General features: G+C 55.2%; 1 protein-coding gene across 1 annotated transcript; it reads right to left on the bottom strand.

The window, feature by feature from the left end:
- Nucleotides 1-27,625, bottom strand: TRIM8 (tripartite motif containing 8). Its single transcript, XM_065638861.1, has 6 exons — nt 27,025-27,625; nt 4,500-4,595; nt 3,376-3,609; nt 2,965-2,996; nt 2,227-2,342; nt 1-1,526 (listed from the first exon to the last, which is right to left on the bottom strand). Exons 1-6 carry the CDS (start codon nt 27,592-27,594, stop codon nt 919-921), a joined length of 1,656 nt encoding a protein of 551 aa, XP_065494933.1. The 5' UTR covers nt 27,595-27,625; the 3' UTR covers nt 1-918.

Raw genomic sequence — 27,625 nt, forward strand, 5'->3', positions numbered from 1 at the left:
TTTGCACTAAGTGATCACATTTATTTGAATATTTTTTGTGTGTGTGTGTGTGTTCTAAAATTGGTTACAGAATAAATACCTGTGCCTTATAGCAGGAAGTCCACTTTTTTTTTTTTTTTTTATACAAAGTGCTTGTTACAGGAAGTTGCATCAGCGATACGCAGGAGGGGGGTGTATTTTGGCCACGCTTCCCCTCCTGAAAACTAGAACAGATTTTTTTTTTTATTTATTCTTTTTTTTTTTTTTTTTAGAGTTTCTTTTCCCTTTTTGTTTGTGCATTAAATTTCCTGCCATTGTGTATTTACAAATCTCTGAAAGAAGGAAAAAAAATGCCAATATGCATGAGAAGTGGCCTCATAACACAAAAAAAAAAGCCTTTAAAAAAAAAAAGGTAACAAACCCAAAATCTACAAGTATCGTTTCATACTGAATCAATGATAGATTTTTTTCTTTTTTTCTTCTTAAAAAGGGAAAGAGAGGGGTGGGGAAAGGGGAAAAGCTGAACCAAACCAGAAAAAATGAACTCAGAGAAATGGAAAGAGAGAAGGTGCCATTGTCCCTTCTGAAGTTTTCCAAAGGCAGAGAGGAGTGAGGAAGAGTATGATGCACAGACCCAGACGCCCGACTGAAATCCCCATCAATTTCTTCTCAGTAATTTCTCCCTCGTCTTTTCCCAGCGAGGGACAGGAAGGACTTTTCAAAATTAAATTAAAAAAAGGAATTAAAAGGATTTAAAAAAAAAAAAAGAGAGAGAGAGAGATTAAAGAACAACCCTCCCCAAAATCCTGGAGGAGTGCGAGGCGGGGAAAAAATTGGGTTTGATTTAAAAGGAAAAAAAAAAAAGAAAAAAAAAGCCAAACCAAACCAGACTTTTCTCTCCAAATGCATCATTGAGCGGGACTCTCCGGAGAGTGACGGTTAACTGGTGACGTAGTGTTTCGCCGATGGCTGGCCGTAGACCCTATAGAAATCCTGCCGCCCGTGCTGCTGGGATGCATCAATCCATTCCCTCACGGCAAGTCCCGGGAGCGACTGGGGGACGGCAGGGGCGGGCGGCAGCGGGTGCGAGTACTCCTGCGAGGAGACCGTCCAGGGGAAGTGCCCCGACCGCGGGTAGGGCTGGTGCCCGCTGTGGTTGGAGACGGAGGAACAGTAACAGTTATCCACCGAGCAGACGAGGATTTTGCGCCCGCCGTACTGGGAGAGCACAGACTGCTGAGATGACGTGGTGTTGGGGTAGTGAGATGGGTTGAAGACGGAGCCCGAGTGCACCGGCTGCGGGCCGCTGGGAAGTCCAACTATGTGCTGCGTGGAGCTACAAGGCACCATGGCTTGTGCGGACTGCCCCTCGCCGGCCGAAGCGCCCTGGCTCATGTACTGGCTCGCCACAGTCCCGGACGATGGCTCGAGGAAGCTGCCCTCGGGGAAGGCTGTGGAGTGCTTGCGCTTCTCCGCGCCAGAGTTGCTGACGGTGCAGGGGTACATGGGGATGCTCTGCAGGAAGGGGACCGGGGTGCTCAGAGGACCTGCGGAGGGGAACAGAAGAGAGTTGCGTCAAGCACGGCACAGCTCCCGGGTGCTCTGGCCGCTGATCTGAACTCACAGTGAAGCACCGAGACCCGCAGTGCAGCCCTGCATGAGCAGAGGGTCCCCCCAGCCACCCCTCCAGTGGCAAACTGGGCACACGGCTGTACACAGGTGAATTTGCAGGTCCTGTTCTGGGACCTTGCCAGCAAGCTCGGAGCAGCCCCAAGTGCTGCTTTGCAAACACAGGCACAGGCTGAGCCTGCGCACAGCTCGTGACCACAGGATCCGTGACAGGATCCAAGAGGGACAGCCTGGGTGACAAACCCAAATCCCCAAGGAGAGAGGACTGGGAAGCCCCCCCAGGACGTGGTCGGTTCCCAGGTGTGGGCTGGGGGCTCTGGGACCCACATCTTTCCACCGACTTTTCCTGCCGATGGCCAGCCTGCCCGCTCGTCACCCCAAAACACAGCTGTTTCACAAGCCAAGGGAAATGTCCTAGGGAGAGCCAGGAGCTGGCTTCGTGGCATCTCCATGTCCTGACCCCACTGACCACAGAGGGGTTCCCAGAGGGCCCTGCACCCCGACAACTCTCCCCATCCTGTTGTACTGGGATCCACAGGGCAGCCAGCTACAGGATACAGATACAGGAGGCAGCAAGGTCCCACGCCCCCCATCCAGTAGCCCTCAGGCTTCACCCACCTTCCAGCAACTTCCTGAGCTGCTTCTCCTTCTTGGCGATCTCGTTCAGGAAGAGCTTGGAGTTGAGATGGCCGATTTTGGGTGGGGGCAGGCTGCCACCTGTACAGTTCTGGGTCCTGATGGAGACCGTGCACAGAGAGGAGAGGTGTGAGGGACAAAGCACACTCAGGGGAGGGTCAGGAAGCCCCCACGCTCCTTCCCCAGCATCCTCCCAGGGTCGACCCCCTTCCACAGGGGAGCAGCACCGAGGGCAGTGGGGAGCCGGCCCTCCCAATGGGCCAGTCCCTTCCCAGCAGTACCTTCCCACCCAGCCCTGCTGTGAACATCCTGTGCCATCGTGCACATCTCACAGCCCCTGTATCACCACCCCAGCTCGCCCCCACTCTGCTAGTGCTGGCTTTAACCCTGGGCCCTGGAGGGAGGAGGAGATAAGCAGAGCTGGACTGAGCCCTGCGTCCCACACCAGCTGGTTTCATCCTGGCTGGAGTGCTGGGTCCCAGCTCTGCTCTTCCATGAACACACCACTACGCTTCCCCAAGTCTAAGGTGAAGACTTGCTTCAATGCCCCTGGGAGGGGATGTCTCATCCTCCCAGACACAGAGGGAAACTGAGGCACAGAGCACGCCTCTCCCAGGCCCTGCAGCATCCCCAGTCCTGCTCCTCCCTTGGACATCGTACTGCTGCTGCCCCCACAACAGCTTCCTCTGCCCCCGAACACACCTGCCCAGCCACACTTACCTGTCCATTAAGATTTTCACAGACTTGGTGTTCTAGGAGGGGAAGAAGAAGTCCTGGTCAGTAAAAACAGTCTCTGCCACCGCAGCCATCTCCTCTTTTGGTGTCACCTTCCATGGCCCCTCAGGAGGGGACAGGCTGCCCAGGGCTGCTGAGCTCCTTCTCCCCCCAGCACAGGCTGCCCCAGCCCCATCTCCAGCCGCAGCACCTCCTCGTATGAGGCTGGTGCTGAGGCTGCCCCACTTCTCCTCACCTTCCAGCAGCGGGACTGCAGAGCCCTCCGGAGGCAGCAGTTAGTCCTGGTCACTGCCCCCAGCCCGCTCGCCAACATGCCCCACACCTCCCCGGTGCTCCCCACACAGCCAGACCTCCCCCTAGCCCCTTCTCACCACCAGCACAGGCAGATCATCTCACCTTCATGAAGTTGATGTCCTCGGTTTTGTCAAACATGACCTGGACTGAGCTGAGGAGCTTCTTGGCCTCCTGCATGCGCTCGTTGAGGTGGAGGACCTGGGCTGCGTTCTCATTGCAGAACTTGGCCTGGGCCTTGTCCAGGATCTCCATGGTCTTCCGCAAGTCCTCATCCAAGATCTGGTGCATCTTCTCATACTGCAGGCGCACCTCGTCCTTCAGCTGGCTCACCTTCTCCTGGGGGAGAGGAGCAGAGTCAGGCCCTCCGTACCCTCCAACCTCTGCCGCGATGGCCCAGGACACCTGGGTCCTTTACCCAGCAGAGGTGGGTGCGAACCAAGAGCTGCACCACAGCTCTGCTCTCCTCCAACAGCCACACAGACCAAACCCTGCGGTCAGCTGCTGTGTGGGACTCCTGTGTGCTGGAGACCCAACAGAGCCACTGTGGAGCTTCTGCTAAACCAGTGGATCCCCTGGACCTACCTCCTGAGGTCCAGGTGGGGATCACCTCTGAGAGGTAATGCCAAGCAACAACCTGCTGCACCACTGAGGCAGACGTGCTCCCTTGAGAAACACTGCCCAGCCCCATCCTCACTATCATCCTCATCCCTGTCTTCGTCCCCACCCCATGATGAGGTCATGTCACACTCCAGAGCCCTTCCCTCTATGCTCTGGGAGGCCGAGGGGCCTTAAGGACCATGAGCTGATCTTGTTTTACCTGTGTCCCAGCAAAATGCTTGCATCTCTTCCACCTGCTGGGTATTTCAGCGGTCTATTTGAGGATCTCCGATCTCCAGACCCTCCCATCCCACTCAGGATGAAGTGGGTGGCCTGGGGAAGGCTGTGCTGGGCTGAGGCGGGGGGGCCACCTGATACTTAAGGACAGCCTCATTCCTTGCCTCACAACTCCACCCCAGGACCCACAAGGCTGTAGGGCAGCCCCAAACACATTTAATCACCCAAAAGTATGACTGCCAGGACAGGAATGGAGACAGTAGGTCTGGCTAGCTGCTCTTCCCCTGCACGTCCTCCCTCCTTCCTGCCCCTGCACCCTGGGAACCTGTCCCCATCGTGCCATGGGGCGACAATCCCGAGGGCTGGCCACAGCAGGGTGAAGCACCAGCTACCTCAACCAGCCGCTTGTCCGATTCCAGCTTGTAGAGCTGCTCTTCAATATCTTGCTCCCGCTCCTCCAGGCGATCTTGCTGCTTCATCAGCATCTTCTGCAGAGATGGGAGAGAAAAGCAGCCATCAGAGCCCGGCAGCCACACGTGCTGGGAAGCTTCGGTGCCACCCGCACCAGCTCTGCCCACACGGTTTGGAGGGGAGGGCGCTTTTTCCCAGCAGGATGCCATCGCTAAGCTGAAAACCCCCATGAGTCTGATGCAGGTGGAAACCTCGCTATTTCAATGGCCACGCAGAGGGGACGTGTGTGAGTCAGGGACAGGCTCATTTCCCACTCTAGCAGCACCATTTTGAGGCCCATCACCCATTGCCAGCAGGCTCCCGCGAGACATCGCCGCCCTCTTTGTGCCCCTGTACACCACGCCAAATCCTTTGTCCCTTCCCTGCCGCCATGACAAGCCCCAGAGCCAGCGTCAGTGTAATCGGGAGGGACAGAGAGGGGAGGAACGAGGTCTCTCCCGGCCACACTGCCAGGCCCCGGCCCCCGCTCCTCAGGGCTGGGCTGGGACCATCAGCTGAATAACTGGGACAAAACCTTATCCCCAGCCATCGGTGCGAGCACCTCTCTCCTGCACGCTTCCCCAGCCAGGATGAAACCCATGACCCATGAGAGAATGGCTCCGCCCCTGTGAGCAGGGGCAAGGCTTCCCAAAACACCCCTCAAAATCAACTCCTATTATAACTCTTCCTCCCAGTGTTCATCCCAGGGGAAAGTCACTGCACCAGTGGGGCAAGCAGGGCTTCGCCCCGCATGGGGACGGGGACACAGCGTTGGAGACTCTCAACAACGGGGGGCGAGATGGGAAGAAAGCGGCAGTGAGGACGTATTTCGAGGGGATTATTGCTATTATAAACCGTCGCTCGGGGATTTATAATCAAGTAATTAATTCCTGGACGAGGCAGGAGGGGGAGGGTGGCAGAGGCGCTGCTGGGATTAATTGCATTGCAGGGAAAGGCTGTCACCTCCAACTCAATTCGGGAGCAGGAATGCGAAGCCTCCTCTCTCCTGTTGTTTTTCTTAAGGTCTCAGGAACCTCCAGCCTCACTGCCACTGGGCTCCTACCGCTAATAATAACAAGGAGCTAAAAAAAAAAAATCTCGCTTCCCACTCACAGTCACACTCCACATATGTGCCCAGTGCCACACATGTGCACCCACCCACACACGTGCAGACAGACACACAGACAGCACATCCACTGAATCAGGGTCCAAGGGGCAGCAACAGTGACGCAGACCCCCAGGCACAGGGGGACATTTGCTGGCGCGTGGGTACAGAAACACAGGGGCTTGCAAGCATCCAAGGGCATCGCTGCTGCTGTTTTTAAGATCAGCTGAATAGGTGGGAGCATCCACATGAAGATTTGATGTACATACTAAACTCCTCATTTTTTCATAGTAAAAGGCTCATTATTTGAGCTGCTGCAGCGCTAAGAGGCTGCAACCTGCTGCCGGGTTACACACAGTGGGAACCAAGCTCCAGAGAGTGGGTGCAACCCCAATTTCTCAGAGAAAGCCAAGAGCACAGGCAGGAACTGTGTCCCAGGTCCTGTGCCAGGACTGCTGGTGGCTTTTCTGAAGGCTCAGCCAGTGCTTTGGGTCCAGCCAGACAGAGCCGTGGGGCAGACAGGCAGCAGCCCCGGGCAGAGAGGCGGCGGGCAGTACTCTGCTCTGGCAGCAGCTCATGCAAGTGCACGACACAACCTGCTCCCAAGCACCGCTGCCTGAAAACACCGTTTGCAATATCCCCCTGCACAGGTCTGGTGTGGAGCACAGTGCACCCAGCCCTGGGTCCTGCCCCAGCATCCACAGGCTGGAATTTCCCCACTGAAATCCCAGTCAACTGATAGAAAAATCACCTGTTCTGGGGAAGGAGATGCCTTCCCACATCCCTGCTTGTGGGAGGTCAATCAAGGCAGCCCCTGCTCTTTCCCCCAATGCTGTCAGGATGCTCTCATAGGGAAAAGCAGGGTTTCCCATCACTGCAGACACCATCCGGCCAGCCCCACCAGCATGAGGGGCCCCTGAGGGATGGACCGAACAGCCCCGGACATGCACGTACCATCGTCCCCTTCCCGCCGCCCTGCAGCTGCCGTGGCAGAGCTGCCAACCTTTGTGTTTTGTAACAAACCTCACAGTGCTCCGCTCCTGGAATCATACAATTATGTGAAACCACAAATATATACATAAAAATATATATATATAAATAACTTCTATAAATGAAAGTGAATTTAATAGGCTCTCACAGCTGGAAAAAGTGACCAAAATCCAATCTACAGCCACAGAAATCAGAGAGAACAGAGGACATGCAGTGTTTTCTTTAAATCTCACATTTGAGCCACTCTCTTGATTTTAGGGCGATTTAAAAAACATACGTGCCTGGGATTGCAGTGGGATGTGAGGACTTTTCACCCATGGCAACTGAAAGCTTAACAAGACACACAGGTATGAACTACCCCTTCTGGCACTGAGAGGAGAAATCTCATTGTCTCTGCAGCACGGGCTGAATTCCTTAGGTATTTTGAAAAGGAAAACATACCCCTTCCCCTTCCATCCCCTCCCAGATCTGGTATTTCTGAAGTCATGAACTCCTCCTCCTCCTCCTCCAGGACCAGAATTTCTCAGGGTAATTTCTCATATTTCATGCATGACCTTGCTGCTGGGAGAACCGCAGCTCCCCCCATACAGGCGCCCTTCCTGGGCTCCGAGCAACTCCGTGATCCCAGTTTGTCTATTCCAAGACATGCTGCCAGTTTGCAAAACGGCCACTGAAAATGCTCTGTATTCCGACACCAGTGGAGAGTGAACCCATCTAATTAATGTAGAAGTTAATCTGTGGCGGGGTAAGTGGCTGGCCCACCCCGACCCTGCAGGCCCCAGTGAGATGGGCATAGTCACCAGACACCAGTTTATCCTGCTGGAGTTGCAAGTAATCTCCCCCCTCCTCATGGGAAAAAAATAAAGGTGGAGATAGAAAAAAGGCTGAGCCCTAAGAGGAGGTTAGCGGGGCTCTCTGCAAACATGCCACGGGCATCAACCCCGCATAAGAGAAAGATCACTGAAGGTGGAAGGAGAGACGAGCAGAATTATCTTTAGCGCACTGATCAGGAGCCTCAGGCAGAGCAGGAGGCAGCCCTGGGAGCAATCGTGGCAAGTTGGGTGGGTTTGGGGTACCAAGGTCACGCACTGGGACAGAAATGCTGCTTGAAGGGCCACCTCTGCGGGAAGCAAGACAAGTGCTGCAAGGTCTCATTGTGGGGAGGATGCGCACAGCTGGTCCCCATGGGATGATGCTGGGGAAACGTTCGCTGGCCATTGCTATCTGCCCAGCGCTCCTGGGAGGACACCGCTGCCAGAGAAACCACCCTCGCCCCCTGCACACCACACTGCACCTCCCGGTCTGCTCCCCCGAACCTGGAGACGGGCAGCTCTGCACCGACGCCAGCAGCCGCTCCAGTGTGGGACACGTCCAGCCCCACACAGAGGGATGTCTGCCAGGGGACAGGGCTGCGCCAGCAGAGCAGAACTTCTGCAAGATTAAATGTCTGCAGCCACAAGACAGAAAGATGGTAATAAAGAGTTTAAAAAGGATGATGCAGGGCATGCGCGGTCCTCATCCAAGAGTCATTAAATGGCTGCAGCATCACAACCGTCAGCTGAGTCACACACGTGGGTCCAGCTCAGATGGCCAGGCAGTCCTCCACTGCGAAGAGGGGCACTGGGGTGTGGGAAGGAGCTCACCCGCCTGAGACCTCCCAGGCAGGGGCAAACCTGCGGGCAAGATGTCTCCCTGGCCTGTCTCGGGCTGTTCTCACCACTATCATCTCCCAAAGGACAGGGCTAAGTCTGCAGTTGCTGCTGAGCCCACGATAACAGTGGATTATGTCCCTGCCCTGCCAGGAGCCCAGTGGTCCCCTTGTCCCTGCTTTGAAGCCCCCAGCAGCTCATGGCTCTGGGGCCAGCATCAGTGCAGCAAAATCCCACGATGTGGCCCAAGGTGTCACCTGCTCCAAGGATGGCCAGGGCCCCTGCGTGCCTCCTGAGCAGAGCTGGCAGGGCAGAGTCTGCGGCACCCCTTCCCCAGGGGCTCGAGCACTTGCCAGCCCCTGCCCAACGTCCAGTGGGATCAGGAAGGAGCCTGGCACCATCATCAAAGTGAGAAATTGCTACACAACCCACCGAGCAGCTCTGGTTTTAAATGAGAGTGGCAGCAGTGAAAAGCTTTACCGTGTTTATGAGGGAAGTGAGGCCCATGCAGCTTCTCTGATGTCTCATAAGGGTTGCGCACCCTTAAGGGCTGGTCCCCTGGCAAAAGCAACCATGTCCCTGCACACCAACCTGCCGGATGCTTACAGGGTGCTAATTCCCAATAAACTGGGCTGAAAGCAGCTGTGGGTTCAGAAGGTAGTACAGGAGGGTAGGTGGACAAACCAAAAGAGCACACAGCCCCCGTTCCCATAGGAAAGCAGGGGGAGCGGGGAGCCAGCCTGCCCTACAGAGAGCCTTTAACCGCAGCTGGACGGCTGGCCCAGGACCGGCGCGCTCACTTCTCTGCCTCCCTCCTTCCTCCTCCTCTGCGCCCGGGCCTTCCCCTCGCCGCCAAATCCCAGCACCGAGTGAATAAGGACATTGTTTGCAACCACCGGAAAGCCAGAACTGAGGGAGCAGCTCAGAGCACGAGGGGGAGGAAGGGCGAGGAGGAGGAGGAAGGTGGAACCGGAGCGAGGAAGCCATGAAGGGCAGATGCCTGTTGCGGGAATGGCTCCAGACACCTGCAGCTCAGCCCAAGGACCGGGATCAAGGGCCCCCATTGAGACCCACATCCCGACATGTTGCTGGAGACGGGCCTGAAGTCACAGCAACTGAATTTTAATGCACCGAGAGCCCTGGACCGAGGAGGCGAGCGCAACCTTTCGCCTCGCAGCGCCTCCCACTCACAGGCTTCCTGCTCCCCAGCCCCGCTCTGCTGTCAGCTGGCCAGTTTTCTGAGAAAAACCCACGCAATGAGCTATTCTCATTCCTCCTGAAAGCGTCCCCCCACCTGCCAACCTGCCAACACACTGGCACCTTGACACCATGCTGCTCTGGGCCACGGTACCCCAGTGCCACCAAAACCAGCACCTCAAACCATGAGATCCCACACCGCTGCAGCCCAAGGGGTCCCGTCCCCACAGCCCAAACCCCCTGAGCATCCCTCCCATGGTCTCCTGCTGACCAGACTCAGGCAAAAACAGCTCTGTCAAACTCCCCACACCCTCTGTGGCCCTTGCTGGAGGTTGATTCGCTTACAGGGACAGGAAGGAAACGTTTTCTGTTTGGGGTTTCATCTTGCACACATTTACAGTAAGCACCAGGCAGGAGGGCAGGTCTCCGGCCAGAGCAGGAGCCCCACCTCTCCCCAGCCAGCCCAGAGCACACGCACAGTGCTCCGGGGCTTGGCTTTTCTCATGGTGCTCCCTGCACAGAGATCGGGCTGGTTTATCCCAGCAGGGGAAGGAAAAGGGGAAAGGAACAGCCTCTGGGATATTAATAGCTGCCCTTGCTAGGAAAGGATGGGAGCAGCAGCCACGCAGGGCATGGGCATTAGAGGCCCCTTGCTAGTGTCAAGGGACCCCCTCGAGCACCGGGAGAGTCAGCACTTTGTAGGAAAGGGCTGGAGGCTGAATATTCAGTGCCGAGCTGGGGGAACAGGATGCAGGGTGCCTCTCGCAAGAGTGGTTCTCTGCCCTGTTCTCATGCCAGAGTGGGTGGAGATGCCTGTCCCCATCTCCCTGTGAGATGCTGTCTTGTCTCCAAGCCTTCCCCAGCATGCCAGGGAGGAGAAACCATCAGGCTAAGCCCCACATTCCACCGCCATCAGCTACCCCAGATGCAAAGCCCCCCGTCCCACTCCGGCACAGGGCATCCCTGCAGCGTGGCTGGCACACAGCAGCTGGATGTGCTCCCCAAGCCATGACTCAGGGCTGCTCAGGTCAGCAGGATGGTGGGCACAACAGACCACGCTCCTCCGCAGGCCTGGTACCAGCAGACCCCAGAGCGCCATGGGGCTGTGCCAGTGCCCACAGCCCAGGACAGCTCTTCCCCTTGTTTACACCTGGTAGAAAGGAAGAACTCGTTAGTAAGGGGAAAATACGAAGCATTGTATCGCGTGGGGCCAGCAGCAGGATTTCTGAAGGCCAGGAAACGGGGACCTATTCTCCATTGGAAAGTGACCTTCAGAAGGACCTTGAGGATGTTAATTTGCCTCCCCAGGCCTCTGTGTCCCCCCTGCTCTCCACTGCTGCAGAGGTTGTTTGTGGCTGTGCCTCTCGCACAAATGGGAGACGGATGCAGGGGCTCTACCTGCAGTTTTCAGACCAAAACTTCAAGCCACAGCCCAGCTGTCACTGCTGTCATAGTCTGCTGAGCAGGGACGAAGATCTGCTTTGAGGGGAAAAGGAGGATAAAGGACATTAACGAGGAGGGAGACTAGGTCGGTGGCAGCACAAACATCCCCTCTGTGCCAGTAGCCCCGCAAGTCTCAGAGGCAGGAGCCTTCCTGATATGGGATGCCCAGTATGGGCATTGTGCCCCCTAAAACAAAAGCACCCCAAACACCAAAGCCACTTTTGCAGCATGTTGGAGGGTAGGAGTGAGGCTGTGGTGATCATGGACCAGCGTCAGATGAGCTGCCCCCATGCAAACTGCAGCAAGAGGCAGCGAAAGCAGGGTGAAACAACTCTGCCAGACCTTAGGTTCAAGCCTCGCTCACAGCGTGGGGAGGTGAGGAAGAAAGGAGGTAAAACATGCCAGGAAGATGAATATGGGGAGGGAGGAGATGGTTTGCACACCAAATGTGCAGCCCAGTGAGTCCCAACTGATGCCACCTGCTCCACAGGACAAAGATAAGCCTCGGTGATGCCCGTGACTTAGGCCAGCACAGCCACCCCCTGCCCTAGATCTGCCAGAAGAGATGGAATCCAGCCGGGGAATATGTACTCCCGCACTGCGTCCCAGCAGTGTGGGGACAGCAGATGCTTTTGGGTGGTGCAGGAGCAAGACAGAGAGACCAGCTCCGAGAGCTGCTGGGGCTGCAGCTGCAGGCGTGACCAGGCCCTTGGGGCAGCAAGGAGCTCAAGAAATCTTTTTCACTCTGCTGGGAAGGGCGGGAGAGGAGATCCCCACCCAGGCCTGGGCGCAGATGGAGGCCAGCAGCCCCTCGGCCAGCTTTCGGAAGGGAGGACAGTCCAGGCCGCCTTCGCCTGGGAGCAAGGAGAGCCAGGAGGAGTCACAGGGCTCAGCTCCGTGTTTATGAAGGACAAGGTTCACATCTTCTCCACCACCAGGGATGCAAGGGAGGAGCACTTCCCCCCTCCCGCTTTCTGGTTTTAGGGGGAAAATGTCCTGGTTTGGGGCTGCTTAAAATCAATGCCAAAATTCACGCTGCTGCCTCTCCAGCACAGGGCTCCAGCTGCAGATCCCAGCACAAGCTCACTCTGCCCAGCACAACCCAGCACCAAACACCCTTTGAGCAACCGGTCCTGGAGCAGCGGCAGCAACATCATCCCAAAAAGTTTCAGACACCCAGACCCAAGCACCCTGAGCAACCGTTTCCAGCCACTTGGGACTTCAGACTGACATCAACACCTGGAGCTGATCTGGCCCCCATGACCAACATTGCCTTGTGCTTCCTCCCTACCATGCCAAAAAATAAATTCAGCTGCACCAACTGGAATTTACCAGGTTTCACAGTTTTTCAGAGCCTAAGAGGTTGTGTAAGAAGTCCTGCCCTTTCTGCCTTCAGCACGCTCTATGCTTGTGGTTTCTTGAACGTTTCAATCAATTTACATGTACGTTATGGGAGCTCTGACCTCCTTTTCTCCCTCTTCTGTCCCTGTTTTCATACATCTGTCCCTTGCTGACCATGGATCCAGCTGAAAAATTAAGCCAGTAAAAAAAAGCAGTCTCTTTTTCGCTGGTCCATGTCCCCGAAGTGGCTCTCACAAGCATTCTGCCAGCTCCAGTGATGGCAGTCTGGGCAGAAATGGGAGGTTGTTCAGCACTGAAACTCAGTCAAATTACAAAATCCTGCTCCTCACTCAAGCCCTGTTGCTCTGACATGTCATATGTGAGTCGCTTCTTCCATAACCATGACAAAAAATAAACAGGCTTTGGCAGCACCCCCAATCCTGCCTCGATCTGGTGCTGTCCCAGCCTTTTCTAGCTTTGTTGAATCCCAAGATCTTCCCAACATGCTGCCTTGCCTTCAAAAGCAGCCATCCTGCAAAGACCCACTCCCATGGCTTGGCAGCAAACCTACCCCCATCTGCAGCCCCTGCAAAACTGAGAAACCCTCACTCCCTCTTCCAAATAAAAATCTTGGATTCAAGATCCAGCTGGCCTGTGTGATCTCAGAGCTTTCACCCTCAGGGGTGAACCACAGCCAGCCTCTTCCATCCTTCCTTCCATTGCAGGCTGAGGTGCCTCTCCCCTGCCCGAAGACGTCATATCTGCATCCACCACAGGAAGACACGAGATCTGAAGAACAGCCCCTTCGGGTTCCTGCCTCCCAAATTGCTAATTTCTGCTCTGGAGAGAGTCTGGCCTGAGGATCTGGATGCACAAGCAGGTTTTGGGGGGAACTCGGCTACCACCAAGGAACAGAGCAGCCATACCCACACACACCCACACATCCCAGCCGTGAGACCACCGATAAGCGTGCAAAGGTGACGATCTGCATCTATGTCCCCCATCAGCATCTCGTTTGGAGACCCAGAGATAAGGCGTAGGGCTGCACAGGTGGCACGAAGTCCCTCTCCGTGCTCAGGCAGCACTAGAAAGAAAACCTTGCTTTGATTTAAAGGCCACGATTTTATTTTTTTTCCTCCCAACTGATCTAGTTAAACTTCCAACTGCTCAAGGCTATTTTAATTTGTACTGGTAAGTTAAATCAACACAAACAAGGGCAGAACAGGTTTGTATGCACCTCTATTACTAGCTTGCACCAACTAGAGCATAGCTAGATTTCTCCAGGCAGTGCTTTTTTTTTTTTCTGATAAAGATAAGGGGGCATTTTTTGTGCACCTCCAACTGACAAATGGAGCCTGAAAGTGAGTTGGGAGTCAAAGCCTTGCGGAAAGTCAAGGTGACTTATGCACCAATAGGCTGGATTCAAAGAGCTTTGCAAAAATGCAGATCAACTAACAAGATTTATAAAACCCGTTAGGGGCTTAGAGGCCGCTTAATTCTCAAAGGTGCCAGTGAAAGTGCTTGACTCACAGAAGGATGGATGTGGCTTACAGAGGTGGCTATCTCAACCTTTTGGTTGCTTCAAGAAAAGGAGACTCAATTTCTCTTGGAAACGAGCTTTTGACGTGCCGATATGTTTACTTTGAGCCTTGGCTCCTCCATCACTTACTTTAAAGAAAAAGAAACCAAGTCCTGCTGCTGCAGACAACTGTTACAAACATCTACCGAAAGCCACAGCAGAATCTGCTGCTTCAGCTCGCCAGCGCCCGACAACACCCAGAGGAGTATGAGACTCAACTGGATTCAGCACACAAGCTGGAAAAAATAAAAAAGGGGGGGAAGAAGAAAAAAAAAAAAAAAGAAAGAGGATTTTGCACTTCTACAGCTTCCCAACACAGCGTTTTGCAGGCTGGAAGCAGCCCGTCAGCACCTGTGGCAGCCGAGGTGCCGTACCGTCAGCCCATCCGCTGCTCAGCATCCAAGAGGGGACCAACCATGACCACGACCTCCTGAACACCAAGGACCCCTCAGCTGCCTCCCTGCTGGGTTTTCTCTCTCCCCCCCCCCTTTTTTTTTTTTGCAAGGCGGCTGTTGAGAATCTGAAAGCCTGGATTATAATCTTTATGAATCCCATAGTTAGATCACACTGAACAGCAGCCCAGCAATACCAGATGTTCAAACAAAGCTGCCAACCGACAGCTGTCTGCAGCTTGCAGCGTGTTTTTACTTTAAAATGCAAAATGATACCAATCTATATTAAAAAAGAGACATTCGGAGCCTTGTGATAGCAGCTGAAGCCGTGGATATTACTCTTTCATGCAGGGTGTGGCGACAGAAGGAAATATCTCAGAAACTATGCTTAAGCCACCCTCCCGGCCCCCCCAAATCCTGGCCCCTTTCCTAATGGGAAAGAGACTCACGTTACCGCCTGAGTGCCGTGAATGTACCAATGCGTGTCCAAACAAGCCAGTAAAAAGAAAAATGCAGCATGAACAAACACTGTATAACGAAGGATGCCAGAACAAATCTGGGCGCTGCACAGTCCGCACCTGGCTCAGTACTTCTGGCTTGCAGGAATCGCGCGAAGAGGGTTCTGACTTAGTCAAACATGACATCCCAAATTCCCCACCAGCCGAGATCACAGGAAATCTTTGGGACCGGTCCCAAGGCTGCCTCATTGTGCTCAGAGCAGCAACAGCATGAATGAATCACACTCTCTTTAATGTGACACCCAGCTCCCAGCAACATACTCAAGACCAAAATATTTACGTTGCAAACGAGTAAGAATAGGACCAGATCCCCTCCCCAGCCTGGTGACATAAAAAGGCCAACCTGGTCTTGAATCGAGCAAGTGGGTGGTGGCAGGATAAGGAAGCAGGATGCAGAGACCAGCCCCGTGTCTCACAGCCTGGCTCTGCCCCGCAATGCTGAACCAGAGCCCTTCGCCGCGGCAGCAAAACCCCCTCAGTGGCGAGCACCAAGACTACAAGCCCCGTGGTACCACGCTCCCGCCAGAGCTCAGCAGCCAGGCGACAGGCGATGGAGCATGCTGGAACCTGTAGTTTCCAGCCAGCCAGCTGCAAAACACCATCCACCAGTAAACACCTCTTGAATTAAAGAGATGCGAGGCCCCCGAGCTCCTGGCAAGGCGCCAGCCATGGCTTTTTGTTGGCAGGCGCTTGGCCAATTCCCATGTGTTGCATTAGCCCCTTTCTGAGGAGTGGCCAAGAGGCTGCACCCCGTAAACCCCCGGCAGCCGAGTCGCGCGCTGCCTGCACGGACAGCGAGATGCTCCCAGAGCTCCGGTGCAGCCCTGGGCCCCAGGAGACGTCAGCCCCGCTCCTGCCTTGCTGCGAGCTCCTCCGCATCTGCTCCATGGCACTGGGCCGCTGACACTGGAGCAAGATCCCACAGCCAACCCTGCCCAAGCTTCACCTACACACAGCGCAACACTGCATCCTTGGAGGGGTCAAATAATGCTGCCACTGAAGCAATCAGAGTCACAGGCAGCAAGAAGCAATGCACCAGCACGGTGCTTTCAGGAAGCGCAACACAGCAGGCAAAGCTTTGCCGAACACCCAGACTGGCAGGGCTGGGGGCAGCCACCTCCCCACAGCATGCCGGCCAGGCACACAGCCTCCCCCTGCTCCAGCGAGGCTGGGACTGTACGTCAGCCCTTGGGGAGCGTGGCACCCTTCTCCTCGCCTGCTCGCCCTCCCCGCTGCGGAGGAAATCGCGGGGCCGGCTGATGTCAGGAGGCATCACTTCACACAAAGGCCAGGCTTCCTGGTGGGGAAGGGGTGGGGGAGCGGGGAGGAAGGGGAAGAGGAGCCCGGGGCAAAGGCAAGCGGCATCTCCAGCTCCCCATCTATGCACAAGGGGCAGCGGCAGGGGATGGCGTGGCCCCTTCTCCTTTAATCGCCCTTGCACGCAGGAAAGAGGCAAAAACCTACTTCCCAGCATCCTTCACAGGAGCCCCAGTATGGCCCTGCCCTGCGGAGCTGCGATGGAGTGTGCACCCCTCTAAGGATGCACAGAAAAAAAGGGACTCAAGTTTATCTTAATTTGGTCCTGCAAATAAATTAACTCCATCTTCTCCACTTTGGCCGGACTGTGGCTGCTGCCAACTGGGGGAAGCACGCTCCAGCCACACATGGGGGCAGAGCCCCCTGTCCAGTGCTCATCCAGGAGAGAAGCCACTTCTGTAACAAGCTTGAATGCCAGCACCCCCAAAATGGGCACAACCACACACTCCATCTGCCTCCTGCCCACAGGTGGCTAAATGCTTACGGCACCCATTAATTGATAAGCACAGGTAAAACCAACATGTTCAGGACAAAGTCAAGAGTGACCTGCAGCCAGGTTTCCCATTTCCTCTCCCCAGTGTGCTCCCCAAAGCCGAGCGTCTTTAAAACACGCAGCACATCACGGTACCCACAGCATCGACGTGACCTCCTGCTTCAGCCTCTCCTCACCTCCTCTGCCTCCTGCAGCCCCAGCTCATCCCCCAGCAGTGAAAGCGGCTGGTGGCCAGCACCGGGCTGCGTTGCTTTTGTCTTCACCTCAGCCACCCTCCCAAGGGCAGAAGCGCTCTGGACCAGCTGCATGGGGACTGGTGAAGAGGGGGTGGCCATAAGGGACCTGCGGGATCTGGTCGATGTTGACTGAGGTGGGGGAAATCGCTGATGATGCAGGGGGCAGCCTGGGAAGGTGGGTTTTGGATGCAGGCACCACCAGGGAATAACCATGAAGGAGCAAACCCTGCTGCTCTCCTTCAACATGCTGACTTCTGCTCCTAGGAGGAGGCCCGTCATTGGTTTTTAATCTCGCCTGATTACGGGCCAGCCTTTGACATTATTGATCTCAGGCCCCTGAAGTATCATTTATCTTCCAGGTTTGACTCTGCAGTCAGAGCTTGACAGCTCAGACCCCAGTCATCTCCATCCTCCCGGGGAGCCAGGGGAAACGCTCTGCTCCCCATCCTGCTGATTCGTGCGAGCTGTATTTGCAGCTCAGTGTCCATCCCCAGCTGAGGTGGCTTTCGCCAGATGCCCTCTCCCCACCTGGTGTTTCATCTCCTGACTCAAAAATCCAGCTCCTCAGGTCTTCGGCAGACCAGCAGTGCTGCAGCAAGCCCAGCAGTCCAAGGTGCCTCCAACACCCACTGCTTCCCCCTTTCAGTTTCATTATCCTCTTATAAAGAGGATGCGGTGGAGGCACAAAGGTTACAGGATCTACCGAGGGCCGCACAGGGATCTGGGGGCAGTGCCAGCATGCAGGGTACAACCAGAGAAGCCATTTCGGCACTGCCATTTCCAAGAGCAGGGAGACCAAGAATAGCAGCTCCTTGTCCCCTGGCAAGCTTGCACCCACAAAGAAACCCAGTGCTTCTGGTGGCTTCTCCTTACCTGCTGGCTAGCACAGCAATGCCGCAGGGCTAGCTTGTGATTTCTGCTTGACCTTCAGAACATTAATGCCTGCTCCCTCTGTGAGGCAGGACAATAGCCAGGCTCCACAGACACAAAGCAGCAGGCAGGGCTGGGATTCAGGATGCCCTGTGGATGGCACACACCTGGGATTGCTGCCCCATGGGTTCCTGCTCCCCTGGTTTCCTCCATCTTCCACCTTGGCTGACAGATGTTCCCAGCCTCCACCTTTTGAAAACCACAAGGTTTTCCTCAAACATCTGTGTCTATGATTACTGGAGGGCAGCGTGTGTGTGAAGGTTGTCTTCTTGGATGCCTCCTGTCTCTCTCTGTTGTGCAAAGCAAAGCCTTGCCTTTTGAGAGGGAGGAACATTTCCAGAGGAAGGCTCCAGTGGGCAGGTTTAACATGCAGAGGAAGGTTTAGCTTTTGCTCGTCGCCTCAGTATGGTTTATCAGATTGCTGCAAAAGCACTTTGATAAATGGAGATTAGCACCATGCAAATTCATAGTGACAGTGGTAGCCAGAAGCCAACCTTGGGAAGGACCAAGGGAGAAAGCACCTGGGTGGGGACAGGTAGCAGGATCAGTGTTCAGCAAGGTACCAGCACCAGCAAGGAAAGCCTGAGTCTCCAGGATTGCTTCCCCAAGGTGCCATGGACTTCCAGACTCCATAGTAGGTCTCCCCACCTCCACTTATCTCTACTTCAGGGTAATACCAACTCCCCTAAGCAGATTTCATGTTGATACTGACCATTAAACTGATCTTTTTCTCCCCTATTGTAAGTAAAATGCTACAGAATCCTTGGCTGGAGGACAGGCTGTGGTTTTACCTGCTGGGCTCTCACCCCTGGGAGGTGCATTAAGTGAGGGCGCGAGTCTTTGCAGGACACACCAAGTGTCATTTCCAGTCCCCTGCCTTGATGCCCTGTCGTGCAGGATGGCAGGGGATAGAGGCAGGAAAACGACCCCCAAATGTGCTCCTGTTCCCTTGCGGGGGGCAGATCCTGTCCCTATTCCCTACGACAAAGCACCTCTGACCCGAGTGCAGCTTGCCAGGCCTTGGACACCCAGCCACAACAGTGCAGTAATTCCCTCCCGAGTCCGGCCACCCCCATCACTAAGGGCCCAGCACAATTGCTGAGGGAAGGGGGACTGCAGACCCCCCTCCATCCCCAAAAGGTCTCCAAGGGGGACAGAGACCTCGCAGCGCATTTATTCCGCTCCATCCATTTGAGAGGCGCGCTTCAAGGGGCTTTTTGCTGTCGGAGGCGGGTGCACCAGGACAGGAGAACAAAGGGAGGAACTGGCACCCCCAGCCCTTTGTCTGAGCACAGAGGAGTTCACCTGCAGGGAAAACCAGCTCCCACCGCAGAGCCAGCAGCTCCACACGGATTCAGACGGGGAGAGGGATGCAGCCCCCCCGCTAGCAAGTGGATAATGAGCAGAAGGACACGATCGCGTTACCCTCTCTCCCCTTGCCACATGCACGAGCCTGTCACAGCGCACGCCAACCCCCCACTTTGAATAACAACCACACCAGCAATAAAAACCATTGCCACAAAAATATCAACCCACCCCCAAGCACGATCGATCTGTGTCTGCGTGTGGCCGAGCACCAAACCCCGGAGCTCGGCTCCACCGACCAGGATCGACTGAGAGGAAAGGGGGTGGGCGACTAGTTTCCAGGGGATGGGGTTTTAAAGCCACACAATAACTGGCTTAAATGAGGGTTTGGATTAAGCTATTTTACAGCAAGAGAAAACACTGCCTCCATTAGGATGTCGGGGATTTTCCTTCTCCAAAGCTCGAGCTCTAGGATGAAGCTTCCAGGTCACCCAGGCAGGGAGAGGAGAAGGGGGTGATGCTGAGCAAATGGGGGATCCCACAAAGGGAGAGGTAGGCGGAAGGAGGAGAGGGCAGATCAGCCCTCCCTAAGCCCCAGATCACACAGGCGGCTGGTCTGACAACGTTTACTCATATTTCAGAGAGACACAGCCATCCGGAACGTCACTCTCTGCCAACTGCCTCATCTGGAGCCATCCGCAGCTCGGCTCTTCCCAGCCCACTCCAGAGACAGCCCCCCCAGAGCATCCGCACGCCAAGGAACTGAGAAAGGACAGGTAGGCGGAAGAGAAGAAACAGAGAAATTAAATTAATTCATGCCTTTTTTTTTTTTTTTTTTACAGTTCTGGTATATCGTCCCAGTGAACGGGTGACTTCGAGTGTGTGTTATGTAGGCAGCAGGGTGCAGAGTGGCAGAGTGCTGCCCTGAGCTGGGAACCTTGCTCACTTTACCATCACAAGCAAATCACAAGGCAGAAGAGGTACAACTGCAATCCCCTGGCGAGAACGGGCCAAAGCTGTCCTTATCAGGAAGGTTTTGGGACTAGGAACCTCTTCTCTGAGTTCATCTGGGGGACATATGTAAGAACTCTTGCGTGCATCCAGAGTCTCATGCCTTCAAATAACTGTCCCTCCCTCTGTATTTGGGACCAGGCATCTCTTCCTCCCATTTCCAAGCGCTGGCTGCAGCTCTCTTGGGGAAAGGAGGGTCCATGGAAGGAGAAGGGCAGGACATCCCTGGTCCCACACATTCCACAGTTCCCCACTGGTCCCCCCGCATCTGCCCCATCTTATCTACCAGTAAACAGAGGTTCACGGCAGAAAACTGGCTACCACTGCAAGCAAGCTCAGCAGCTCCGACTCCTCTGAGCCACCCCTCTTACTCCAACCAAATCAGCACCTCATGATCCTACAGGCTGCTGATAAATGTAGAAAGTCGACAAAGTCACCAGAACCTAGCCCAGATCCATTGCATTTTATATTTTAACAGAAAAAAAGCCAGGCCAGACCAGATTCTGCCCCGGAGCCTGCGTGGCAAAGCAGAATCCAGCTCCAAGTGTTTATTTATAAATCCGTACATACACGTACATTTGAATTCTGACAGAATTAATTCTGGCATCCAGCTAATTCAAAGCATTCCTCCCCCATCACACTACTGTTGCAGGCCAGCCCAGCACAGAAGCTGATTATAAAATGCTGCACTAGCCAGGCATTTCTGCAAAGGCTTGTGCTATTGAGCATTCAGTCTTTCCTTGCTTGGCTATTTCATTGTTTCGGTGCCGATCCCTCCTCTCTTGCCCTGTGTTTCCTGGTTACTTTTGTCCCTGCTCTGGAAGCACTGCTGCTCTCAGTCCCATTTCAGTGTTAGATTCAAAAAAAAAAACCAAAAAAAAAAACCCCACCAACCCAAAACAATTACATGAAATTAAAGAGAAGAAAAGAAGAAATTACCACCATGTACTAAGATTTCCAGTAAACAGATAGGTAACAAGCAAAAAAATAGGCCAATATGCTGCAAGGCAAGCTACAGACAGATCTGGGGATAGAAAACCCGCTGCCTCCCTCTGAAACACAGCTAAGAAATCCCTGTGTGGTCACACGCTGTCCTCTGGAGCAGAGAGGAGAGAGGTCAGGGCAGCCAGCACTGTAAGAGCCTCTTTATTCTTGGGCAGTTGCACGAATCTGATCGCTTGTGCCCTTTGTGAGACATGGAAATCTGCCTTCTCCTCCCACCCCCTTCGCCAGTCCCCCTCCTTTGGCTCCCCGCTCAGATGGGGACAGAGGCAACTCCTCAGCTCCAGAGGCAAAGACCAGAGCAGCGGAGCGGCTGTGGACCCCGCTCCGGCAGGACCAGGCTTGGCCGAGCATGTGGGACGGCTTGCGGATGGGGCTTTGCTGGATGGTCCTGGGACTCACACATCCCTCAAAGCGCCCACCTGGGCTCCCATATGCGGGGCACGAGGTTGGGGGTGGAGGAAAGCCCAGGGTGTCACACCACAGCCCACATCTTTCCTACTTCTCCCTCTCTGCCATGCTCGCAGGCTCAAGGAGAACAGCATGCTGCACACCTCCATGCCAGTATCCACAGGACACTTACATAAATATCACAGGTTGGATTTAGACTAAACAAGGGTCTGGGCTAAGTTTATTATGCCCTCATCACCAGCCAAATCTTGGCTTATACTTCCTGGCTCAGAGACCAGACCAGGACACATCCGTCTCAGGGGCTCATTCAAAGCCATCTCCAAGGGAGGGCTTCAAGGTGGAAAGCTCTCTGGACAGGTCTGGCTGGCAGGAGTGGGCAAGGCTGTGCCTAAGACATCCCCGTCTGCACAGTAGCCCTATACACTGCAGGGTTAAGCCTGGGCTACAATTTGTTGCTGTTCCTTGCGAAGCAGCCCAAGGTCCTCAGATGAACCACTCCGCCTCCCACCTCACTTTTCAGCAGCACCCATACACATCGTCTTGTCCCCCACAGGAAAAGAATATTCTCCACTGCAGCTCCTATCCTACTCCTTTACCAGAGCTGGCCCCTCCACGCAAGCCTCCTCACCCAAATCCACCAGGCTGTCCCCCTGCGTCCTCCATCTCTGCTCTCACTTCTCAGATTGGCTCTACACAGACATGCCAGACCAGCTGCAGGTCTAGAGCAAACAGCCACTGGCAACCTGGTGGGCATAGGGCAAGGAAAATGCTCAAGCTTAGCAGGAAAGCAGCAGGGAAAAGTCCTTAATCCAAACCCTGAGGTGGCAGGAGACTGTCCCAGTTCAGCCAAAGATCTGGGACCACCAAGATACCCACTGCCACTGGGTCAGCAAACCCAGATGGGTTTACAACAGGGTGGCTCAGACTGCTGAGACCTCTCTAGGACAGTACAGACTGCTCTTGGTTCAACTAAAATCCCCCACTGCCCCTAACAATGCAGCACAGCAAAACCTGACAGATCGATGGTGATGAACAGCACGGAGCTACAAAGCACGGCAAGGTGGGTGCTGGGATCTCTGCAACTGCCCAAGGCCCTAGAAGTCATTACTCATCACAGCAGCTTGACCAACTGACAGCATCCCAGGGCACAATGATCAGTCACATTTAGGAGCCTGGCGCTGGACACCCGAGGCCCCTGCGCAGGAACCAGGGCATGGGCAAGGCCGGGGGAGGGAGGGACCCAGGCTAGGCTGACCAGGGAGGGGGAAGGGGCTGGTCGTTTCCCTCTGGGGTGCTGGTGGAGGCTGAGATGGAGGGTGCAGGGAGAACCTGCACATCTCCAGCTTCATAGGACCTACTACCAAAGTTGTCTATGGACCAGGTATGTTCAAGGAGTGCTGCAGGGAATGAAGCCAGGCACCGCCCACACCATCTACAGTCACAAGAGCTAAATTAACACTCAAGCACTTGGTCACTTGCACTCATAATGCCTCCAGTGAGCTGCGTGCTGCGCTCCTCATAAACAAGTCATCTGGAAAATAAGTAAGCCTGTAAAGATCCAGCCCATCGCAAGTTACCAAACCTGTTTCAGAGTAAAACAACTCTTGTCAGGAGCCCGGCAGCAGAGCCCACTCCGGTCTCCCTAGCGCTGGGGCTCCCCAGGTCCCAGCAAAACCATCCCCCAGCACAAATGGCAGCATGGGGATGCAACATGGGACTCACTTCAAACAGGAAGATGCCTCTGGTGTCAGAGCCATCTACTGAAGAAAAGCTGGTGGCATTTTCCCTCTAGAGACCTAGAGCGTTTGAACCGCAGAAGCAATCAGTTGGGGCAGGTAGGAAAAGCACACAGGCCACCTCTGCACCGGGGCTGGTGGCCAATGCTGGCAAAGGGCCAGAGTTCCAGGTACAGACCGGGGATTCACCTCTTCCTGTGCTCACTACCAAGGGCTCGAGCTCTCCTCCCTCCTATACTTTGGAAAGCACCTGAGCGGGGCTTATCTGGGGGGCTTCCAAGAAAGAAAGCTCAAAGCCACAGAGGAGCAGATGGACCCAGCAGCCCAGTCTCCATCTGTCCCCCTGGATTCACCGAATGGGTGCTGCTCCGTGGCCAGTGCTGGGGGATGCTCCTACACATCTGCCGGAGGATCCTCAATGTCTTCCTGCAGGTCTCAGCACCGTAATGTGCTTCCTCCCTCTTAGTGTTCAAAACCACCAGAGATCTTCAGAATATGGAGGGATTTTCCTCCAGTTTCCCAAAAATGCACTGCAAGCTGGGTCAGAGGGAAATCTACCTCCACTCCCTGAAACAGAACAGAAGCAGGAGCAGAGCCTCTGCCCAAGTCCTTTCCCACCAGCTGAGGACAGGCGGCTGGGACATCCCCAAGCAAGCTCAGTGGCACCCAGCCTCAACAAACAGTGTCCCACACAAAGACAGGGCAAACATGGTAATACCCCACAAATGAGTCCCTTTCTCCGGCTGCTGCCTTCAGACCTGTGCTCCAATCCCAGCAATGGATTTTTCCTCTTTTTTGGATTAAAAAAAAAAAAAGGCAATGCATCAACCTCACAGTGGAGAAACTTTCTTTTTCAGCCCTGGAAGTAGGTTCCCCCATGCTGGAGAGACAGCAGGTTCCCCCATGCAGGCAGGAGGCACGTGGCTGGGGCAGCAAAGGCAAAGATGGAAGAAAAAATGTTTCGTTTTGAGACCTTGACACAAACAGAATGACAAAAAGCAAAAAAAAAAAAAAAGAGGGTGAGTTGTTGGCTTTTTTTTTTTCCCCTCTCCTCTTTAAGCGCTACAAAAACAGGAAACAAAGGAGAAAACATCTCACAGGGGGGAAGGGGAGGTAAGCACTTTATACGCCCACAAAAGAAAGATTAACCACATATTTTATTTACTGTTTGTATTACGGTTGCACGGTGGAGTTCAACCAGTTCCTGGCCAGGGCTCTGCGGGTTCCTGCAGCACCTAACGCTGAGCGGTCCCCTTCCCCCAAACCCACCGAGCGTGCACCTCCACTTCAAGCCAGCCCTCCACAGACACCCTCTTTCCTCCAGCAGACACCCACCTCCGAACCCTTTTGCCCAGCACAAGCTCTCCTGCCCCAGTTGCCAGCTGAGAAAGTGTTGTCCCCAAGGAGTTTTGAGCCCCTTTTCTCCTTCAAATTGGACTGTACCTGGGGGTAAGATGCCCTTTGAGGTGGGTTGGCAGCAGAGCCAGAGCAATAAATGCTAAAAAAAGGTGAGTTTATGGGGAGGATGTTAACAGGCTCCCATCCCTCTTCTGCCACGCTGGGTCAACGTCACACCCCCCACACCAAGGACAGGGCTCTGAGCCTCCGAACTTTGACTCATCTCTCAATTAACGGCTTCCCGAACACAAGCCACACATGGAACAAACCTCTCACGACGAGGCCTCCTAAGCCCGGTGTTACTCATCCCCAGCCCCAGCCCTCCTTCCCCGGGATGCTCCGGGAGCAGCTTCACCACTGCGGAGTGAGCAAGCAGCCAGGAATCCCAGGCCTGGCTCCCGCAGGCGGGAAGCCGTCACCGGCCGAGCACACGCACCCTAATTCGGGAGCCAACGCAGCCACCTTCCTTGCTGGCTCACGAGGGGCGGCTTTCAGCCAGAGACCTGCCCAAGGCCACGCAGCGGGGGCCAGCAACCTGCCAGGTGTTTTTCCTGGGGCCTCTTCCCTCCTGCAGCCAGTTCACGGAGGAACTGCTCCAGCTGCAGGGGCGATCCTTGGGGCACGCCATCCCCCCGCTTCAGGCTGTCCTCCATTGCCCCAGCCTCCGAACGCCCAACCGAGCCACGCGCCCAGCGGGAAGAGACAAGCTTATCATCGCAGAGAAAGGAAATTAAGATAACACGGCGACGGAGGTACCGAGGGATTTTGGCCAAGGTCACAAATTAAGTCCGCGGCTCTACAATACAGCTGTCCGACGCGTTCTGTGTCTGGCCACATATCCTAAAATTTCACACCAGGGCCAAAATTCAGCCTAGACGGTGGCAGCTTTCTGCCAGGTTATTAGCAGCGTGCATCCGCAAAGAGCAGCGAACATACAGCCATAACAACGGCAGCAACAACAACAAAAAAAAAACCACCACACAGCAAGAGCGGGAATAGATGAGATCAAAGTGTCCTGGAAAAGGACCTGGAAAAATAGTTTTGGTCCCTGGCTAAGGCTCCTGGGAAATGCACAAGCGAGCCCCATCCCAGCCCTGCACAGCCCTCCCGGGGTGGCTCCCCACCCTGGCAGAGGGAGACCAAAACGACTCCCTATAAATAGAAGCAGAAAAACGCTTCTCCAAAAGCCTGGCTGGGCCTTTTCCCTTCCAGTGCGTGTGGCGGAGCTGCTGGCACCTCCGTGGAGGTCTCTGGTTTTCCCCCAAAAAACCTGGAGAGGAAAATAACCTTCCTGTGAGCTCAGGCTGACTCCTCTCTGCACAGAGCTGCCCCCCCTCCCAGGCCTGGCCATCCAATTGGAAAGTAATTATAGTGCAATTTTTATTTATGACTTTTTTTTTTTAATTGCTAAATGGTGACTCATTTTGGCAACATTAAAATACACAGGAAATCATCCCCATTTTACAGTAATCACCATTCAATTCATTGTTAAATATTTATTTGGCGGACAAGCGTCGGGCCTCTTTCGAAGGGTCGGAGGGGGAGCAGAGGGGCAGCCCCGGGAGAGGGGGAAGGTGGTGGTGGGGTCACAGCAGGGCTGCCCGCGGGGCTGTTAAATGCCTGCCACGAACTTCAGGGTGGGGAGCCAGGGGTGAAAGCTCCCGCCAGATGGTCTGGCCACGAGCAAAATACAGGCTCGCTTTCCCTTGAATCCAGTGCTACGCCCCATGCTGCTTTAGGGAGAGGGGGCTGCCCTGTGTCCCCTAATAAAAACCCCATTATTTGGCCAAACCCCGAGCAAGAATGCCCGCCAGCGAGAAGCCGTGGGTCTCTGACATGAAGCCCTCCCAGCGCTGGGGGGAAGGGGATGGCGGCCACCGGCCCCGGCGGGAGGCGGTGGGAAGAGCCGGCAGTTTGACATTCATAGGCCTTACAATGGACGGGGGCTGCGGCTGCGGCTGCTTTGTCCCCCCAGGGAGCCCGATTTTGGGGCGACTCGACCTTGGACACAGGCGGCTGCTCTGCCTTCCCCCAAACAGCTGCACGTCCCAGCAGGAACTGGGGAAACGGCCCCTCCAACCCCCCCAGCCCAGGCCCTCGACCCTTCCCCGCACAGCCCAGACCCAAGGGGCTGCCGGTCCCATGGCTAAACAGCTCTGAAGGACCCACAGCACAGACCCCCTTCCCCAGGGAGCCCCCCAGCACCCACAGACTCCATCACTGTCCGGCTGGAGCGGCCACCTAACATGTCTGCCACGGGGGGACCAGGTGGAGGAGGAGGAGCATCAGGGTGCATTTGTTTGGGCCCTACACAGGCCTTTGGGGAGCAAACAGGGCAGAGAAGAGGGCGGCCGGGGAGTCCAGCAACCCACCTGGGCTGGACAACCCCACGTCTCCAGGAAGGTCTGACTTACCCTGATCTCATTGCGGCGGATCTCCACATCGCAGACCGAGTGTCCCTGGTGGGCCCCGCTGTAGTAGCAGCAGAACTGGCAGACGGCCACCTGCTCGGCCTCGCAGTGGTACAGGCGGTAGGCGTTGTGCTGGGGGCAGCTCCAGGCCCGCACGTCGTCCGCCTCCACCAGGAGATGGCCCCGGGCCGTGGAGGGTTGCTGCAGGTGGGTCTGGACGTGGGACTGGCAACACGGAGCCTCGCACCTCAAGCAGATCTTCTGTGCCGGCAGCGGCGGGCCCCGGCGGCAAAAGACGCAGTGCAAGACGGAGGGGGGCTTCTCCAGGTTGAGGGAGTTGAACTTCTCCACGATGTTGGTGAGCTTCAGGTTCTTCTCCAGGTTGGGCTTCTGGTTGTAGGCCTGGTTGCACTCTGGGCAGCGCACCAAGCCCGACTCCTTGGCCCACGCCTCCCCGATGCAGCCCCGGCAGAAGTTGTGCTTGCAGGGCAGCTGGACGGGCTCCACGAAGACGTGCAGGCAAATGGGGCAGATGAGCTCCTCTTCGAAGCAGTTCTTCCAATTCTCGGCCATCTCTGCCGGCGGCCTCTGGCGACGTTTCCCA

Source organism: Caloenas nicobarica, chromosome 7, assembly GCF_036013445.1.
Source record: "Caloenas nicobarica isolate bCalNic1 chromosome 7, bCalNic1.hap1, whole genome shotgun sequence".
In the NCBI taxonomy this organism is placed as follows: domain Eukaryota; kingdom Metazoa; phylum Chordata; class Aves; order Columbiformes; family Columbidae; genus Caloenas; species Caloenas nicobarica.

Coding starts and splice junctions, on each gene's coding strand:
- TRIM8 (XM_065638861.1), bottom strand. CDS start 27,594: ATGGCCGAGAATTGGAAGAACTGCTTCGAAGAGGAGCTCATCTGCCCC. Junction 3,610..4,499: donor CGGACAAGCGGCTGGTTGAG/GTAGCTGGTGCT, acceptor CCTCTCCCCCAG/GAGAAGGTGAGCCAGCTGAA. Junction 2,997..3,375: donor AGGACATCAACTTCATGAAG/GTGAGATGATCT, acceptor TTCCCCTCCTAG/AACACCAAGTCTGTGAAAAT.